The sequence below is a fragment of the Crinia signifera genome, chromosome 9 (assembly GCF_055691185.1).
Source record: "Crinia signifera chromosome 9, ASM5569118v1, whole genome shotgun sequence".
NCBI classification, from domain to species: domain Eukaryota; kingdom Metazoa; phylum Chordata; class Amphibia; order Anura; family Myobatrachidae; genus Crinia; species Crinia signifera.
In genome coordinates, this window is record NC_139225.1 from 133,916,828 (window position 1) to 133,937,217 (window position 20,390).

Here is a 20,390-nt window from a genome sequence, read left to right on the forward strand (position 1 = left end):
CTCACCCGCCGGCGGGGGGATAGTTACCATACGACCAGCACTTCGGAAACACAGGATTTACCCCTTGCGCCACAGTTCCTGGGTCATAACATATTAAGGCCAGAGGTGCATACCTCCATATACTGTATAGCTAACCAGGATTTGGATACCACCAAACAAACATTTTTGCCCTGTAATCAGTGAGTAACCTATACCGCTGCTCCGATTACTGAAGCAGTTATATTCTGTTTTATACTGTATATAAAATTATATCAAGTGTGACTTATCTTAAATTTGTGAAATAAAGGTTATGTTTTAAATTCACACATTTATTCATTTCTTCATGTTTATTGTTAAAGTGTGCCCCAAAACCCCCGTTTGTTCTCCCTATGTCTTTCAGACATCCCCTTTTTGCAAGCAGTAGGTCGACAGAAGGTGTCCTACCATCCACTTCAGCGTGGTGGGAGAATACAAGTGCCCGAAGAATGTCGAGCCATGCGAGGGGACGCAGTACACTTGACGGTGTCCATGTCGACATCCGGGACAAAACACGTGAAAACTCAGACGACCTTTTGACTATCGACTTTTCCATTGTTGACCTTAGCCATATCAACCTATTTCAGGTGTCGACCTAGGCCCTGTCAGCTGTCAGTGCCTGACCGAAAATATGTCCACTTTAATGCAGTCGACTCTCTTTCCCATACCCTTACATTCTGGGGTAAATGGAATTGCCTGTGCAATGCGGGCATTGAGGATCCAGCACAATGTGTGAATGAGGGAATCCGGCAAAGCCAGGTTGGGTTTTCCTCTTCACTGACTGCCCCTTTAAAACAGTCGCCAGACTATCAATGAACTCCCAGATGTCTGCAGGCTGTTACATTTCTACCGCGATCCCTGTCTTTCAGGTAGGGCTCTGGTACTTACACAGAGGCATTATCACGGCCAGAGGCTCAAAGGGCAGCTAAAGGGCAGAATACATATTACAATGGAACCTAGGTCCTTTCCCCAATACGGCTGTTTTCTGTTTGCATACAGTATGCGTGTGACATTGGAGATGGTGCTTGCTGAAATATTTTAGTTTGGGCTTATTATTTCTTATAGCAGTGGTTCTCAAACTCGGTCCTCAGGACCCCTCACCGTTCACATTTTTCCAGGTCACCCGGCAGGTGCACTCATTACTCATTGAAAAGATCCACAGGTGGAGCTCATTATTTCACTTGTGATTCTGTGAGGAGACCTGCAAAACATGCACTGCGTGGGGTAATGAGGACCGAGTTTGAGAACCGGTGCCTTATAGTTTATGTTCTATCCAGCAGAGAGCACTGTGCCAATGCCAAATATAATGTATGCTACATGGAAATGACAGTTATTATAAGCGATGTGTTCAGTTGGTGCTTAGGTTTGTTATTAATGGCAGGGGTGTGTTTAATGTAATTAATGGCAGGGATGGGGTTTATTGTATAACATTGTAAATATATATATTTTTTAACTTAATTTCAGGATATAAATGCTTTCATTTTGTATAGATAGATTATATATTTTTGATTGTTTTGCACATTTGGAATTGTGGGTGAAGCCAGCAGATGACATTGAGTTGATGGCAGTGGATGAGAATTGTTAATTCAATAAAACCCTCTCTCAGATCGGTCAGTGTGGTATATACTGTACTTTAAATAGATTGTGGGAGGTATTCAATATGTGCCTGGTTTTGTTTTTTGTTTTTTATTGGGAAGGGGTGCGGATTGTGGAATTCACAATGGTTTTTCGAAAATCCAGGGACTTTCCAACACTCAACAGCCGGAACGTTGAATTCCGAATTGTGAGTTACTGTCAAAAACAAAGGCCTGAAAACATCCCAACAGTCGGAATCCCATATTGAATACCGCCCTAAATGTATATATGTTTGTGTACACACACACACAGCGACCCTTCCACCAACAACACTTTTTAAAATATTTTTCAAAACATTCTGTATACACTGAGTGGCCAAACTATTATGAACGCTTGACACTTAAACACAGATCGGCCATAACTTCACGCTGTTGCCGCTAGAGGGCGAGATAGCTATAAAAAGGGAATGCAGGACAAGTGAAGCATCAATTGCATTGTGTTGCTTGCGAAGAAAGTGTGTTTGATCAGTCGCATGCTGCCTCTAATTAACACTTAGCTGTCTGCACTTGTGAAGTGTTCGAGAGCAGCAGTTATTAATGTTTTACAGAGAGCGGACTACCAAGCAGAAAACCGGGTCTCAACGTCAGGCTTGTGGTCGTCACAGGCTACTGAATGCTGGATCTGAACGGAGACTTGCCAGAGTTGTCCAGTCCAACAGAAGAGCAACAGTACGTCAAATTGTGGGGAATCTAATTCAAGGACCAACTGTGAAGGTCTCTGAATGAACTGTTCACTGCACATTACACCGTATAGGCTATGGAAGCCGATGACCTGTTAGAAAGCCTCTTCTGTCTGCCTCGACCAAGAGCAGACGTCTCCAGTTTGAAAAGGAGCAACAGGATTGGACAGTAGATGACTGGAAAAGGGTCATGTGGTCTGATGGATTGCGTTTTCAGTTACACCATGCAGATGGCAGTGTGCGAATATGGAGAAAACAGCACAAAAGCCTGGACCCCAACTGCACTGCCACAACACTACAAGCTGGTGGAGGCAATATAATGGTTTGGGGGATGTTTTCTTGGCATTGTATGGGTACTTTGATTCCTGTGGAACAACATCTGAATGGCCAAGGGTATTTGAGTGTTATCGCAGATCAAGTACATCCTGTTATGTTAATGGTATACCCTGCCGGGGAATGCTCCCTGTCATAAAGCTGGCATTGTCCGCAGATGGTTTGAAGAGCTTGACAGAGACTTTACCTTGCTTAGTTGGCCTGCATAATTACCAGACCTCAATCCAATTGAGAATCTGTGGGATGAGATCGAACGGGCCATCAGGCAGCTGGATCCAGTATCATCAAACCTTAATGAATTGGAAAGTGCAGTTCATCGTATATGGTTTCGATTTCCTCATACCACCTACCAACATCTCATAGAGTCCATGCCAAGAAGATATAAAATATAATAATAAAAGTATATTTTAACCACTTTGGAAGAAATGTATCTTAACAATAAACCGCTTTTTACCAAATTTATGGCACACCGGCAAGAAACCTTTATGGGATTGTCTTGAATGAACAGACTGTGAGTACTAATACGCACCTCACATTACATGCCAATGATACCTTGACGATATACATCTGCTGTATATTGGTGTAAGTTAGGTATGACATACTTTTTTGTCTGCCTTTTCTGAAAAAAAACAAGATCCGATTTTCCTCGTTTCCATTTGAGTACTTCATTATTACGCCTTATTCTGAAAAAAAATTGATTGAGGCTATTGACTGGCTTGGATGGCCTTTTGTTCTGGGGGTCCATCTATTAAGGATCACACATTGTATATGCAATCCAATCACAGGGATGTATTACCCTGCACACGAAAGGAGCCTGACCCTGTGATGCGCTTAGCCAAGTTCCGGGGGGAACTTACTGCAGTGCCCCGTCGGAAATGTGGTCCGAAGCCCATAGGCTACGGAGGCGGCCGGTGGCGATGCAGCAGGGTCTGGAGATTCCTGCTGTGGTTCCTCCTGATACATTCAGATGATACTTAATATTGCATTTAACCCATTAAAGAGCGGTTGTTTTTTGGGATAAGCTGCAAATATTAAATGATATATGGGCTGTCACCTATGAGTGTGTTTGATCAGTCGCATGCTGCCTCTAATTAACACACAGCTGTACATTGCTTCTGATTCACTTTTGTCTGTGATTTAAAGGTAGCTCACATCCGGTGTAACTGGCTGTGGGGCAGATGTATTAAGCCTGGTGAAGAGATAAACTGGAGATAAAGTGGAAGGAGATAAAGCACCAGCCAATCAGATGTGTTTGAAATATGGCAGTTAGGAGTTGATTGGCTGGTGCGTTAGGAGTTGATTGGCTGGTGCGTTATCTCCTTCCACTTTTTCTCCACTTTATCTCCAGTTTATCTCTTTGCCAGGCTTAATACATCTGCCCCACTGTCAGAGTATCTCTGACCGAGTGGAATGGGGGGGCCTGTCAAAAAGAGCATAGGACATTGTGTTCCTGTATCCATCAAGGTATGTCACACGGCGCAGGACATTGTGCTTGTACCGGTCACCCATTGTCTCCTCCAGGCACTCACTCTTTCTCCCTGTCACACTCCTCCTGCCTTTAATGGGTGTACACACGGGGAGATTTTGACTAATGGACAATTTTGACTAAGCAATTTTGGGAGAGATTTTGGCTAGATGTACTGGAGATTTTGACTAAGCCATTTTGTCTAAGCAATGATAGTCTATGATCTAGTCAAAATTGCCTTACCTGCACAGTCAATCTATGCTAAGCAATTTCTGCTAGACAATATTGACTTAGCAGGAGAAAAATAGGGAGATTTTTACAATCTAGTCAAAATCTCCTGTTAAGTTTTCCGTGTGTACACCCCTTTACACTGTCATCTTCTTCCTCTCCCTGCCACCCACTGCCGTGTTGCATAATGTGAATTTATGTTGGAGGAGGGGGGGGCTAAATTATATTTTTGCACCTGGGCCCGGCACCCACAACCCCTGCCACTGCTGACTCACTATTATTCAGTGCTGCTTCAATCCCTTCCAAATGTTCTATATGTTGAGGATTATTACATATCTGTGTTTCAAAATATTCTCCATCTATGGGATGACAATAAAGTGTGAGTGGACAACCTGTCTTTGTAAAAGAAAAGGGATTTTTGAAAGTCTGGTCACAACTCATGTGGAAGTGTATCATGCCACAAACAAAGGAGGTTTCTGAGGACCTCAGAACAAGAGTTGTCGATGTTCCTCAGGCTGGGAAAGGTTACAAAACCATCTCTAAAGAGTGGACTCTATCAATCGGCCGTCGGACAGATTGTGCGCGAATGCAGGAATTTCCAGAACATTATTATCCTCCCCAGCTGCGGTGGACAAATAAACATCATGCGAAGAGGAAGACATCTAACAGTTTGCAAGGCCCCAAAGGTCACCTCTAAGCAAATGAAGGCCTTCACATTAGCTATTGATAATGTTCATGAGTTCACCATCAGGAGGACACTGAACAATAATGATGTGCATGGCACGATGGCAAGGCGAAATCCTCCGCTCTCCAAACAGAACATCGCTGCCCGTGTGCAGTGTGGAAAAGACAGAAGTCTATTAGAACAACGGAGGTTATTCTGGTTGACTCACAAGGCTGCGAATTTTGCAGCCTTGCAAGTCCCCCAGATGCCACCCGCTCTCTCCACACACACCGTGAATCACCTCACGTCTGCAAATGGATGTTTATCGACCATCAAATGATTTCTCCAGCGCTCGCAGATCTAAAACACCTCTGTGCGGGAAGTGGGTGGGCAGCTGACGACCCAGGGGGGAATCCTCCGGCCCGTCACCCCACCGGCCGTACTGTGTGTGAGCTCCCGTTTAATAATCTCTTTGCCGTGGCCGCTCACACACAGTGGGTGCGCATGTGCATAACTGACTATGCGCAGTCGCAAAAATCGGTCCCCTGTGCAAACGCCCGGGGAACTGAATAAACCAGAATCATCCCCAATGTTTTGTGGACAGATGTGATCAAAACTGAGCTTGATGGGACACTGAATTCTGAATTAAATTAGAATATTCTAAAGGAAAATGTCAGGATCTCTGTCCAGGAGTTGCATCTGAAGAGAACATGGGTCATGCAGCAAGGCGATGACCAAAAGCACACAAGTCATTTCACCAAAGAATGTTTAAAAGAGGAATACAATAACAGTTTTAAATTGAAGATGTTTTGTATGAAGAATTGTAAAGAGTAAAAATCCTCCAACCCGATGTTCAGAACCAGGGCGGGCTGTATGAAGAGGAAAATGCGGTAACGCCACCTATGGGTGGCAATACCTATAGTCTATATGGGCTTCTATCGCCACCTACCAACCGCCTCCCCTCATGCCTACCCCCCTCCCTGTCCTCCATCAAACTCCTCCTCCCCCTAGCATATGTCACAGCCAGATGTCCTTCCGGCTGCAGGGGGGAGGAGGAAGAGCCGGGGATGTGAGGGAGACTCCCCGGACACCACATCGCAGGTATCGCGGGGGGCATCCGTCACCACACTGCGATGCTAGCCGCATATGATAATACATATGCTCTAGCATCGCTGCGGCGGCGATGTATTTGAATACATCCCGCCCCTAATGACCAGTTACCGGAATCGCGATAACTGAAAGCAAAGGTTCATATACTTTTTGACACTCACTGATATGTGATATTGGATCTGTTTCCTCAATAAAAAAATGAGTCAAATTTTTTTAGTCTAATTTCTTTGATCTCTTTATCTACTTTTATGAATCTTTTTCCCTTTCTTATTGGGAGATGCTTTTGCCATTTCAAATAATGCAATAAATTATAATTACGTTTTATATCATAATGAAATAAATCGGAATATTCTATTGTTCTGAAGTTTTTGCACCATGAGACCAATGACAATAAACCCAATACTCCATTTGGCCATCCTGGAACAGCACGTACACTGTACAGACAGCTCTCTGTTACATCTTCTGTACCTCGGGAGGCCATAACTTTAACTGGCTTTGATCACTCACATAAGACGGTAACTGCACCCAAACAAAAAAAAAAATGTAAAAATTAAATAATGTATTGCAGTGTGTTCTTTGTAAAAGATAGCAACTTGCGAAAGTCCAATTTTATTTTTTGCTGGACAGTTCTGATTTTTCAGGCTGAGTGCGGATGAGAATGACTGAATTAGGGGAGTGGCTTCTGTAAATAGGGGCGTAGCTTGGTAGACCAGGTGTTTATTGCCCTGGTCTGCTGAGAAATATGTATCCAAGTTTATACAAGTAGAAGTCATATATTGAATGATATATACAAGTCCTGTCTCTTTGTGTTGGTCACCGTTTTCCGTCACATTGTATTTGTAGGGTGTTCAGGGTCTCCAGTATTTCGTTGACAGCTGATTGCATCTTTGAGTCTGATCCCAAGGCGTTGACCTTCTTCTGCAGGATGCTTAGCTGGCTCTGCAGTCTGGCATTCTCTGCAGCCAGCTGGGAATTGGTGCAGTGTAGGCCGGCATTCTCCATCAGCAAGCAGTCCCTTTCCTGTAAGCAAGCAGCACAGAGGAATGACACCTTATTGGAGGATGGGCCTTATACCATGCACACACAAGGGCAGTAGTACAGAAGGCCATACAGTATATCTGGTATATGCTCAGGGGACATGCTAGTTACATATAGTACTTCATATCAGACTCATGACAGCGCACCGTAACTATAAACAGCAATTATGGAACCACATCTAATACCGCACAGTACACACTAAACCTGCAGCCTGGCCACTGCACTCATTGTAAGGTGCGTACACATTAGGGGACGCAATTATGGAGAACATCGGAGCTAATGGTTGGTCTATGGCTACTCAGATTGGCCACAGCAGTAATGACTGAGACACCACGTGTTTGCACGCGGGATAATTACCCTCTGGCGTCCCGCACTGCAGCAGCGGAAATCACTGGGAAAATGGTGTGGAGGTAATTTTCCTGGCGTTTCGTGTATGCGCAAGAGGAATATCTGGAAAAATGGCAACTGCACCCTGTTCCCAGAGATCTGCACATATGCACTAGACTGGGACAGAGCCAGGGTCCCCTAATGATCCTGGTGCCCAGAGTCAACAGTGCTACCTGCTAGAGAGGAGGAGGCCCAGAAGAAGACCTGACATGGGCCTGCTATCTCTTAACATGTCCCTGGACGAACCCTAAACTTAACCCTGTCCTGAATTGTAACCGCAGCCTGACCATAAATGCAACCTGACCGAAACCACAGAGTAACCCTAACCCAAACTGCGTCAGCAGCCTGACCGTTACCACAGACTAACCCTAACCCTGATCCAAACCGTAACCCTAACCCTGATCCAAACCATATGTAACCCTAAAGGTGCCCAGATTCAAACTGTAACCCTGATCCAAACTGTAACCCTAACCCAGATCCAAACCGTAACCCTAACCCTGATCCAAACCATAACCCTAACCCAGATCCAAACCATAACCTCAACACAGATCTAAACTGTAACCCTAACCCTGATCCAAACCATAACCTTAACCCTGATCCAAACCATAACCTCAACCCAGATCCAAACCGTAAACCTAACCCAGATCCAAACCATAACCTCAACACAGATCTAAACTGTAACCCTAATCCAAACCATAACCTTAACCCTGATCCAAACCTTAACCCTGATCCAAACCATAACCTTAACCCTGATCCAAACCTTAACCCTGATCCAAACCATAACCCTAACCCAGATCCAAACTATAACCCTAACCCTGATCCAAACTGTAACCCTAACCCTGATCCAAACCGTAACACTATTCCAGATCCAAACCATAACCCCAACCCTAACCCAGATCCAAACCATAACCCTAACACTGATCCAACCCGTAACCCTAACTCCGTTCCAAACTTTAACCCTAAGCCTGATCCAAACTGTAACCGCAGCCTGAGCTAGTCCCGGTCTCTTGAACCTTAACTGAAGCCGAACCTGAACTAACCCCATCTTGACCCCAACACTAATATGTTCATAATGTAGACATCCCGAATGTCAGCATTTTGTCAATGTTGACTCGTTAACTGCAACATTATAAATATGTGTACATTCTGACAAACTATGCCGACATTTTGAACCATTCAACATTACAGTGTCGACATTCTGAATATACCTATGTAGTTACCAAGATAAATTTAGCCCCATCGGGAATCTAAGCCAGGGGTTTCTCACCTTCTCCACCTCTTTTAGCCTTCGAAGCAAGGACATTGATCTCGTGCAGGAATCTCCACAGTGCGGTTTGGGATGAGTGGGACTTAGTGCTGCCAATAAACCATCTGTCTGACAAGACTTGTGCCGTGGACCTCTCGTCTCAACTGCGTTTTGGGGGCTGGTGGGTCTCTCAGTCCAGCTCTGCATGACATCTTTGTGCAAACCTAACCAGAAAGACCTCGGTAACTCTCGGAGATCAAGCTTACTGAGTCCCAAAGTGCCCGCCCCACCAACCCCCCCCCCCCCCCCCATATCCCCTCTTGGGAATGATTTCTCCTGGGCTCGCAAACATAAGTCAGTGGAGACAGGCTCCGGGACGAAGACAGATCAGGCGGCTGACGTCATGTGACATGAGCCGGCCGCCCCCCGCACACTGCGTCACGCTGGTGCTTGCATAGGAATGCCCAGCATTGCATGGGGACGGCCATGAAACGCTGGGCGCTCCCATGCCCCATTGCTGCCACCGCCCCCGTCTGCCCCCTCCCCCATGCAAGCGCCACGCCAACTGTGCAGGTCGGCGAAGGCGCCCGCACAGAAGCCCTGCTCATACGCAGAGGCTTACCATTGGTCCCCCGTGTGAACATGCGGGGCGGGGCGATGGAACCAGAAAAACACGCTCGCTGAGACAATAACACAGATGGGATGGAGCAAAGGGCCCGATTCAGCTTGGTTAACAGATTTCTGCAGCGCTGCTGGACTCTGGAGGGTAAGTATTTTTAAAAAAAATGGGTGCAGCGGGTGCAGTGTGGGCCCCCCTGGGCCACACTGCACCCATTATAAATACACAGCCTAGCGGACAGGTCTGAATCAGACCCCTTGTTTTCCCCAGATGTTTATGACAGAACAGGTTTTACCTCCAGACACATAGCCTTGTTTAGCCACAGACCATATCTGTAAAAGAAACAGAGAGAGGGGACAGTAAGCGATTACTGATCATTCAACAACTGTTTGCAGCCTTATGGCGCCACAAACGAAAATCAGCCGCATTTGTTCGCGGGCGCGACATGATCAGGCTTAATTAAATTGATCCCTTAATGTTAGTGCCCCCTTATCATTATATAAACTATATATGTCTTCATGTCTCACAAAACCCGCTGAGACTAAGGGCCTTATTCTGCTCTGCGCATGCGTAGCTTTCACAATGCGCAGGTGCGGCGACCTCACACCGCTCACGGACGGGTCTCTCCGTGCGAAAAAACCTGTCCGCAAGAGTACGGTCATTGTGGGAGGCATGGGGGCGTTTTTAGGGGAGCGGCCGGAATAATGAGGGAAACTGGGCGTAAACATGGGCGTACACGGGGGTGTGCACAAAAAATGTACGGTGCTACAACCGCTCGATCGGCGAACGCACCGTGTATTTTGGGCCAAAACAGGCGGACGCCAAAGATAGCTCCAGACCACCCCTAGATATACCGTATGAGAGCGGACGCCTGGGTCTGCTAATTAATGCTGATTACTACTCAAACTCATACAGCTGAGTGTAATAAGCAATGCTGCAGCCTATTAAGTCACAACCATTATTTCACTACCTGCAAGCCACACACAGCCCACAAACACATTGGAAGCTTATCTTTCTATACTTCTCTACATGTAAAGGTTGGTTTCATTTTAGGTAAGATTCATTCTAAGACCTGCTTATATACTGTATGTCAAGGTAGTTATTTTCTAACCATCTACACCCATTCAGAAAGTGTTTTTGTATACTTTAAAAAGCAGGACACTCAATTCAGAGAAGTCGACATGTGTCAACTTTTTCACTTTAACACCAACATAACTTTATTTAAAAGTAAAACCAATGTGGGGACACATAGATAGTGATTAAAATGCAACATTAGAACATAATAAATATACATGTAATGAGGGTTAAAATGTTGTTTTATTAGGGTGTTTATTAAGGTAGACAATTGAGTTAATAGAAAACAATTATTGAATAACAGTTAGAATAATTAATTAATTGTCTTAATTATAGTTGAAAGGCAAGATTTTCAGTGCCATATACTGTATGTGAAGGGTTTGCCACCGTGCAACGGACGTACGCTCACTCTAACGATCGGTGACACAAGCTGAGTTTTCCATTGAAAAAAGGCGAGACCCGTCCGTGCACTGTGGCGTATGCTCCGATATACGGAAGATGTCGGTGTGAAAACGGATGAGACCCGTCCCTATACGGTGGCGTACGCTCTGTTGTACGCCAGTTAACGGTGTCTAAGAGGAGACCCGTCCGTATACGGTTGCGTACGCTCAAGTGTATGCCACTCCCCATTGTCGTGTTTGTGACTGTCCATATGCGGCTGGTCTGTGGACGGACTTTTGCTCAACGTCCGCCCACGGGAAACGTTGCACCGACCTAACCAGAATAAGGCCCTAAGTCTGGATGTGGGCAGTGCTATGATGCCCATACTGAGGGATTTAATTTTTATTTTTAAATGACATTTTATATTTTTGGAGCCGGGGCATAGAAACAAAATTACATATGGGAATTATCTTTGGGATACAAGTCAAAACATTTATTGTGGAAACAACAATTAATTATTTTGTATAAAGTAGCTTGGCAAAAGTACCACCTGGGGACCCATCATAAGCTAATACAGGAACGGATAGTTCAGTTGCCTGTCCTAGGAATTATGTAAGAGGTCAGTTACTTACACAGCTGGCACACAGCGGCGATTCCTTCAGACGTATCTCCACCAGACTTTGTAAGAAGGGAACTCCCAGTTTGGAGCAGACCTGACTGGCTTTCGTAAAGTAGGAAGTCATCTCCTGATGGCTGACTGGTCCCTGGCTAGGAGGAGAATCAAACGCATATTATGGCTGTTCGCCATCTCTTACATTATTTTATACAACTGATCTCTTAATTTCCCATTGACCAGGGCCAGGATACCCGACTGGCGTCTCACATACCCCAACCACAATCCATGGTCCTTCACATCTTCAGGCTCCAGAATGCTACACAATCCAGGACAGCATGCATCCCACAACCACCAGTCACCAACACTCTCCTGATGGTACTCACACTCCCAACCTCCATAATCCCATAGTTGCTGTTATATTATGACATCGACGTGCTTAGTGATCCCTAGCATCCCAAACTATTGGATCATCACACTCCTCAGCCATATAAAATCACCATAGTCCCACAATATCAAACGGTCTAAATCTTACACCTAATAAAATGTACAATCCTATCCAAATCCCACTGGTTGCTGCTTCCCCGCCCAATAGAAACCCTAACCACCAGAACAATTAATAATGTTGACATGGTCAACACAGATAAAAAGTTGACACAAGCAACAGGTCAACATAGAAATGGCCAACATATCAAAAGTTTGCTGTGAGTTGTTGTTGTTTTTTTGGGGGGGGGGGTGTCAATTTGTAGATATCAGCACATGGACCTCACTTTGCTCCCCATGTTTTGGGCAAGGTGGATGGCATGTCAACTTTTTCATGTGTTGACAATTTCCATGTTTTGCTTGTGTCAACCTTTTGTTTATGTTGACCTTGCAATGCTGACCATATGGTGTCGACCGACTTATTGATTTTTGACCTATTGACCAGATACCATTACTGCAAGCCTCACACTCAATCTACTAGATCAGCGGTTCTCAAACTCTGGGTCTTGACCCCAAAGTGGGTCCCGACCTTCTCAGCATGGGGTCGTGACTCCATGATGCTGACCATCAGGCTGATGACTTTTCTAATCTCAGTCAGTGATTCAACTGAAAAGTCTGTTGAATTGTCTGTTACTTTAGACTCCTCCCATCACTCTGTGCCTCCACAATGCTGACATGTATGTGCTGTCTGCTGACTACACGTGTGATGTGATGGGTTATGGTATATTAGATTCCTCCCATCACTCTGTGCCTCCACAATGCTGCCATGTATGTGCTGTCTGCGGACTACATGTGTGATGGGTTATGGTATATTTGACTCCTCCCATCACTCTGTGCCTCCACAATGCTGCCAAGTATGTGCTGTCTGCGGACTACATGTGTGATGGGTTATGGTATATTTGACTCCTCCCATCACTCTGTGCCTCCACAATGCTGCCATGTATGTGCTGTCTACTGACTACACATGTGATGGGTTATGGTATATTTGACTCCTCCCATCACTCTGTGCCTCCACACTGCTGCCATGTATGTGCTGTCTGCTGACTACACCTGTGATGTGATGGGTTATGGTATATCGGACTCCTCCAGTGGCGTAAGTTCGTTCCAGTTGCCCGGAGGCAAGATATATATTGGTGCCCCCCCCCCCAGTGGCGTAGCTACGTTTTGGGCGCCCCCCCGCCATTAGGGGGGGGGCGCCCCCCCACCCCGCAAAGCACCCCTACCCCCCCCTGCCCCGCCACCCCGCCGCCGCCCATGCAAACCCCCCTCAATCCCCTTACCTATCGCGCTGGTCCCGGCAGCTCCGTTCTTCTGCTGAGGACCACCAGAAAATGGCCGCCCCCATACAGCAGACAGTTTCAGAGAACTGTGTGCTATATGGGGGCGGCCATTTTCTGGTGGTCCTCAGCAGAAGAACGGAGCCGCCGGGACCAGCGCGATAGGTAAGTCTGCGGGGGATTGGGGGGGGGGGGGGGTTAACTATAGCGTTAACTATAGCACCGCAGCCCCCGGCGCCCCCACATGCACAGCGCCCCCCTGCGGTGGCGGGGGCTGCGGTGCTATAGTTACGCCCCTGGCCCCCCCCACACACACACATACAGCTCTATATATAAAATATATATTTCTGTTCAGATAGATAGATAGATAGATAGAGAACACATATATTTAAGAACTCAGCAATATCGTTGGCTTTTAAAAAAACTGATTTAAACTTCCAGGGGGAGGAGAGGTGCCCCCTTGGGAGCAAGAGCCCGGCGGCAGATGACTCCATTGCCTCCCAGAGTTCTGCCTCTGGACTCCTCCCATCACTCTGTGCCTCCACAATGCTGCCATGTGTGTGCTGTCTGCTGACTACACCTGTGATGTGATGGGTTATGGTATATCGGACTCCTCCCATCACTCTGTGCCTCCACAATGCTGCCATGTGTGTGCTGTCTGCTGACTACACCTGTGATGTGATGGGTTATGGTATATCGGACTCCTCCCATCACTCTGTGCCTCCACAATGCTGCCATGTGTGTGCTGTCTGCTGACTACACCTGTGATGGGTTATGGTATATTTGACTCCTCCCATCACTCTGTGCCTCCACAATGCTGCCATGTATGTGCTGTCTACTGACTACACATGTGATGGGTTATGGTATATTTGACTCCTCCCATCACTCTGTGCCTCCACAATGCTGACATGTATGTGCTGTCTGCGGACTACACATGTGATGGGTTATGGTATATCATACTCCTCCCATCACTCTGTGCCTCCACAATGCTGACATGTATGTGCTGTCTGCGGACTACATGTGTGATGGGTAATGGTATATTTGACTCCTCCCATCACTCTGTGCCTCCACAATGCTGCCAAGTATGTGCTGTCTGCGGACTACATGTGTGATGGGTTATGGTATATTTGACTCCTCCCATCACTCTGTGCCTCCACAATGCTGCCATGTATGTGCTGTCTGCTGACTACACGTGTGAAGTGATGACCTTCTGTAGTAACTTGCTGGGATCCTGTAATTATTTTTCTTGACTGATGGGGTCCCAGAGCAATATAGTTTGAGGAACCCTGTACTAGATCCATGGCTATAAGGTCTGCACACTTACTGGCCTCGGACCAACCCCACAGAACACCACACTTAATAATCCTACACATCCTTTAACGAATGACCTTCCACAATAAAATTCCCCAACCACCGAAGCCCCACTTACCGGTCCTTTTCCAGAATGTAACAGGAGAAGGGAAGACTGGAAACAACTTTTTCGAAGTCTTCCCGGGATACATAACCGCTCTGGTCCGGGTCATAAAACCGAAATACAGACTGCAAGGGAAGAATGACACACTGTAAGCCAGTATAATGATCAGTGTGGAATCAGTTATAGAATACGTGTGGATATGATGCACATTATCAGCTAATACAGATGTGTCCTCATACTCTGTTGTTCTTATCAAGCCAAATAGCCCCTCTCCATGTATTCACAGCCGCGAACAGGCGGGGGGGGGAGGGGAATGGTGGGTGGCGTTTGCCTGATCTCAAACCATAATCAATACCATGTCAGACGCCCGCAGTAGTAGGTATACTGTATATGAGTGCAGATCATGATGCCCCAGGGGAGCAGCGACGACTGATCACAGGCCAATACAGGATTGGCACCAGTGCTCCCAGGCCTTGCGAAACGTTTAAATGATTCATTATCAGTTATGTGTATAGCGAATGCAGAGGGCCCGGTTCAACCCTGATCGCAGGGCTGTGAATTTGCAGCTCTGGCGATTATATACTGGCCCTCATCACCCAAAAGGCCTACCTCCACCATCTGCTCCACATTGCGACTGAGTGTTTCAGGGTCCGGCTGTAGCTGTACTTGGGGGGTCCAGTGAGGAATATCTGTGGGGCGCTTGTTTGGGGTGTTGGACTGTAAGTTGGAGAAAATGTTACACAAACGAGCAAGAGAGGAAGTTTTAAACATTTTCATTCTGTTCATTCTCTGGTTTTCTTCACAGGCCCATTACAGGGGATACGGTCATTAGGTCTAAACCAACTAGGGTGACATGCATTCGGTCGACACCCCTAGGTCGACAAGCATTGGGTCGACACCACTAGGTCGACAGGCAGCAAAGGTCCACATGGGTTTAGGTCAAGGTCATTAGGTCGACACAAGCATTAAGTCGACATAGGCTAGGTCGACAGTCAAAAGGTCGACATGGGGTTTTTCACTGTTGTTTGAGCCGACATGTGCTGACAGGCGGTATTTTATGCCCTACCATGGTGTAGTGGGAGAATAAAATAGTGCGCCGAGCCTAGTGAGGCACCATGGCCGAAACATGGCGAGCGAAGCGAGGTGACGTGGTGCACTTCAAACTGTGTCCATGTCGACAGTGTCGACATTAAGGTAAAAAAACTGTGAAAAACCCCATGTCGACCTTTTGAGTGTCGACCTTGTCCATGTTGACCTAATGCTTGTGTCGACCTAATGTCCTGTTGACCTTCACCCATGTCGACCTAGGCTGATTTCGACCTTGCTGCCTGTCGACCTAGTGGTGTCGACCCAATGCTTGTCGACCTAGTTGGTCGAGACCTAACAACCCACACCCCATTACAGTTAAACAGTGAGACTTGTATGTAGCCATGAAATCGCTGAGGTGGTATTGCGGTGTACATTGTTTATATTCCAATAGTGAAGACATGATTTGCTCAAGGGAGAGTTACACTGCTCCAAAGTGCAAAACTAACCAACAGCATAGCGACCAATCAGCTGTTGGCTTTTGGACGTCTTATTCCAGTCAGAAAAAGCAAAGGTCTGATTGGTCAATATGATTTCAGTTTAAATTTGCACCTTTGAGTCATGTTACTTTTACATCGCCAAAATAACGGGTCGAGGAGCGGTGTGAAATCAAAAGGCAATTGAACATGGGTTATAAGAAGATTTAAACCCAGGATGCCATCTGTATGATGGACCACCCAGGTTTAATGTGAAAGCACTGGACCCGGGTCGGAGCCGGCTTTGCGATGTCAAAGCGGCATAAATGTACGTAAATCGAGGCACAAACTTGAACTTGTTAAAAAGAAATTTGACAACAGTAGAGCCATTCTATTGGAATATATAGATTACTAGTAAGCCCGATTTAAGCAAATGCTTAAATCTAGATGTAGTTTCACTTGCAGCCAACAGATGGCAGTGTAAGCTCGCTCGAAGCAAATGCTTTGAAAGCTAGATGAAGTTTCTCTTGCTGCAAACAGATGGCAGTCTTTCGGTGACACACGGACACTAGACTCTCTCTATATATATATATATATATATATATATATATATATATATATAGAGAGAGAGAGAGAGAGAGAGAGAGAGAGAGAGAGAGAGAGAGAGAGAGAGAGAGAGAGAGAGAGAGAGAGAGAGAGAGAGAGAGAGAGAGAGAGAGAGATAATAAATAGATTATATTCAGCTTTAACCTGGCACAATAATAAAATAGCATTTCCAATTGCAAATAAAGAAGAAAAAAAAAACATTTTTCGCGAAAAATAACTTATTCGATTTACTACATTTATATACATTATAGTAAGGAAACTTTCAGTATTTGTTTAAAAAGTAATTCTCCACCTTCACATAGTTCTATTGTATTGTATTAGTACATTCCTTTGTATCACCTAATTTGTGTTGTCTTAAAATATACTAATTAGCTCTCCCTGGGGCCTAAAGTTCTTACAATTACAAGATTTAATAAACAAGTATAGTGAATAAATGAATGTACAGACAAAGATAGAATAAGTAGCTTTCAGAAAAAAGAAATATGGCGCAGGAATCTTACCAGTAATTTTGGAATGCGCGGTTCCCTTGTGTAGGATAACGTGTAGATCTCATCTTCTGTGTAGAACACGTCTAAAGAAGCCTGTGATGAAAGATATTAATAGTACCCAGCATTACAGTGATCTATACACAGCTACTACTAACTATTTACATTCACATAAACACCCTAAGAAGTCCAGGGAGGGAAGAGAAACTGCTTTCAATAAAGTTAAGCGCACACTCATTAAAAGCAATAAGTTGTCTGTTTTTTTAAACGTTATGCCTTGTACCCATATTATTCTGAACTGTGTAAACTAGAAAAAAAATATTGGGGGCCGTAATAATGCATCATTGGCTTAGGCGTGTGTGTGTGTGTGTGTGTGTGTGTGTGTGTGTGTGTGTGTGTGTGTGTGTGTGTGTGTGTGTGTGTGTGTGTGTGTGTGTGTGTGTGTGTGTGTGTGTGTGTGTGTGTGTGTGTGTGTGTGTGTGTGTGTGTGTGTGTGTGTGTGTGTGTGTGTGTGTGTGTGTGTGTGTGTGTGTGTGTGTGTGTGTGTGTGTGTGTGTGTGTGTGTGTGTGTGTGTGTGTGTGTGTGTGTGTGTGTGTGTGTGTGTGTGTGTGTGTGTGTGTGTGTGTGGAAGGGGGGGAGACGACAGAGCCTATCAAGTATAATTTATCAGAATCAAAGTACACATTTTCCTTGAAACAGTCTGGACCAGGGTTTGTACCCAATGGTCGGGGTTTGTGAATACGCATGCCGGGGCGTTGACGCCATAGTGGGAGGAGTGAGGGCAGGCAGGGGGCTGGAGCAGGGGAACACCCAGCATTTTAAGGGCGTGTCCATAATAACACTGGGCGTTCCCCTGTACTCACAGGCGATTTGATGCCTGCTTGAAGCGTCGGCTGACTTCACATGATGTCAGCGCCCACCAAGATAAAAGTCTAGACTGACATATCTGTGAACGGGGAAAAGATTATTCAATGGTTGGTGACCGGGTAATGGGTAAGCATACACATCCCCTTGCTTGCCAATGCGGGGACTCTCGCGGCAGGGGGGCGTACAGCCGGTGGCCTTTACCCGCTTACTAGGCAGCGAATAAACGATGCCTAGCGAGCCTGTCCGAATCAGACCCATAAGATGGACACATTGAAAAGTTTGACATGCATTAGGTCGACATGGTCAACATGAGCAAAATGTCGCTATGAAAAAGGTCTACATGGAAAAGGGTCAACATGCGTTTTTCGTGTTTTTTTTTTTTTTTTAAACCAACCTGTTCATACTTCACTTTGCCAGTGGTTGTAGCGGCAGAAAATAATAGTGTGCCGGGCACAGCGAGCCGTGAGAGGGGACGCAGAACACTTATACGGTGTACATGTTGACCTGTGTCGACTCATATCGACCTTTTCCCATGTCGTCATTTTGACTATGACAACATAATGCATGTAGACTTTTTTCATGTGTTGACCTTTTGACGGTCTACCTAGACATGGACAGACAGGATGAAGACTTAGGGTGAGATTTAATAGGATGAGAAATTCAGAAAGTGAGAGATTTGGTAAGAAATCTCCAGTTTTTTTAAAGCGGCAATCATTTACACTGCAACACCAGTTTGATTTTGCAGTGTAAATGATTGCCGCTTTAAAAAAACTGGAGATTTCTTACCAAATCTCTCACTTTTTGAATCTCTCATCCTAATAAATCTCACCCATTAGGTCCATACACACTGAGCGGCTTTCCCCCGGCCCGGCGCCGTCAGTGGGGAGAGGACAACTTTGCATAGTGCAGCGATATGCAGAGCCGTCCTCAAAGTTGCTCATCTGCTGGTATTACCAGCAGATGAAGGGCTTTCCCGGCGATGATGCGGCAGCACTCACCGCTCATCACTGGGGCATACACACTGGGTGGCTTTGAGCTGAAAGCTGATCAAACTTGGTGTTTTCAGTGGCTTTCAGCTCAAAGTCGCCCAGTGTGTATGGGCCTATAGATGCAGATGAGCACCGGTCCCTGGTATAGAGCTGGAAGGAGGAATATGCATTAATGTGAGGATTGGTAGTTTAACATTACATAATAATAAGATAATCTGTAAGCGGGTAATAATGGCAGTTACGCTCAAGCAGCAGAGTTGGGGAACATGGGAGATGATGGTATTGTCACCCTCCTATAGTGTACTTTGGGCCTAATTCAGACCTGATTGCAGGACAAAATTGTTCTCAAAATGGGCAAAAGCATGCTGCACTGCAGGTGGGGCAGATGTAACATGCGCAGAGAGAATTAGATTTGGGTGACGTATTTTGTTTCTGTGCTGGATAAATACTGGCTGCATTAACTGCTTAAACTGTGCACACACGGTGCGATTTTGCTTGCGATTCAGTCGGAATTGAATCAGGATCTTATCAAACGGTACGCAAAATGGACTGTATAGTACAGATCTGTAATACAGTGTGTAGTCTTGCCTGCACAGTCTATTTTACTGTTCGATTTACACTAAACGGGAGCGTGCATCGGGATCGAAATGGCATCGAATGAGGCTGAAAACCATTCGATGTCCATTCGATTTTGATTATACAGTCAAAATCAAACAACACTGTCCATTACTCCCAGTTACCCGTAGTGTATATTATACCCTGTCCATTACTCACAGCTACCCGTAGTGTATATTATACCCTGTCCATTACTCCCAGTTACCCGTAGTGTATATTATACCCTGTCCATTACTCCCAGTTCGACTTAAGGTCGAATTTGCATAAAGGTCGACATGAGGAAGGTCGACTGGTCATAAGGTCAACATGGATTTTTCACTGTTTTTTTATCCGAATGTCGACACAGTCGACATGGACACAGTTGGCAATGAGAATCGGACCCTCGCATCGCTCGCTTCGCTCGCAAAGCTTCGGGCACGGTGGCTCGCTTCGCTCGCCACAGCTTTAATAACCTCCTCCATGCCCTAGTGGATGGTAGGGCATGAAAAAACCGCCTGTCGGCACATGTCGGCTCAAAAAACCCATAGTGTATATTATACCCTGTCCATTACTCACAGTTACCCGTAGTGTATATTATACCCTGTCCATTACTCACAGTTACCCATAGTGTATATTATACCTTGTCCATTACTCACAGTTACCCGTAGTGTATATTATACCCTGT

At 45.6% G+C, this 20,390-nt stretch overlaps 2 protein-coding genes across 2 annotated transcripts in view; one reads left to right on the top strand and one right to left on the bottom strand.

The window, feature by feature from the left end:
* Positions 1-6,351: 6,351 nt before the first annotated feature.
* The window catches only part of RASGRP4 (RAS guanyl releasing protein 4), a 32,260-nt gene continuing 18,221 nt past the window's right edge, over positions 6,352-20,390 (bottom strand). The window contains exons 10-16 of the mRNA XM_083159884.1: positions 17,270-17,350; positions 15,271-15,378; positions 14,677-14,786; positions 11,507-11,642; positions 9,715-9,751; positions 8,822-9,024; positions 6,352-7,149 (exon numbers count right to left, since the gene is read on the bottom strand). Coding sequence (XP_083016010.1) covers positions 6,943-7,149; positions 8,822-9,024; positions 9,715-9,751; positions 11,507-11,642; positions 14,677-14,786; positions 15,271-15,378; positions 17,270-17,350 — 882 coding nt within the window. The 3' untranslated portion in view covers positions 6,352-6,942. The remainder of the gene's footprint in view (positions 7,150-8,821; positions 9,025-9,714; positions 9,752-11,506; positions 11,643-14,676; positions 14,787-15,270; positions 15,379-17,269; positions 17,351-20,390) is intronic.
* The window catches only part of LOC146036092 (rho GTPase-activating protein 11A-like), a 57,277-nt gene continuing 55,018 nt past the window's right edge, over positions 18,132-20,390 (top strand). The window contains exon 1 of the mRNA XM_083159881.1: positions 18,132-18,248. The gene's annotated coding sequence lies outside the window, so the exon portion shown is untranslated. The remainder of the gene's footprint in view (positions 18,249-20,390) is intronic.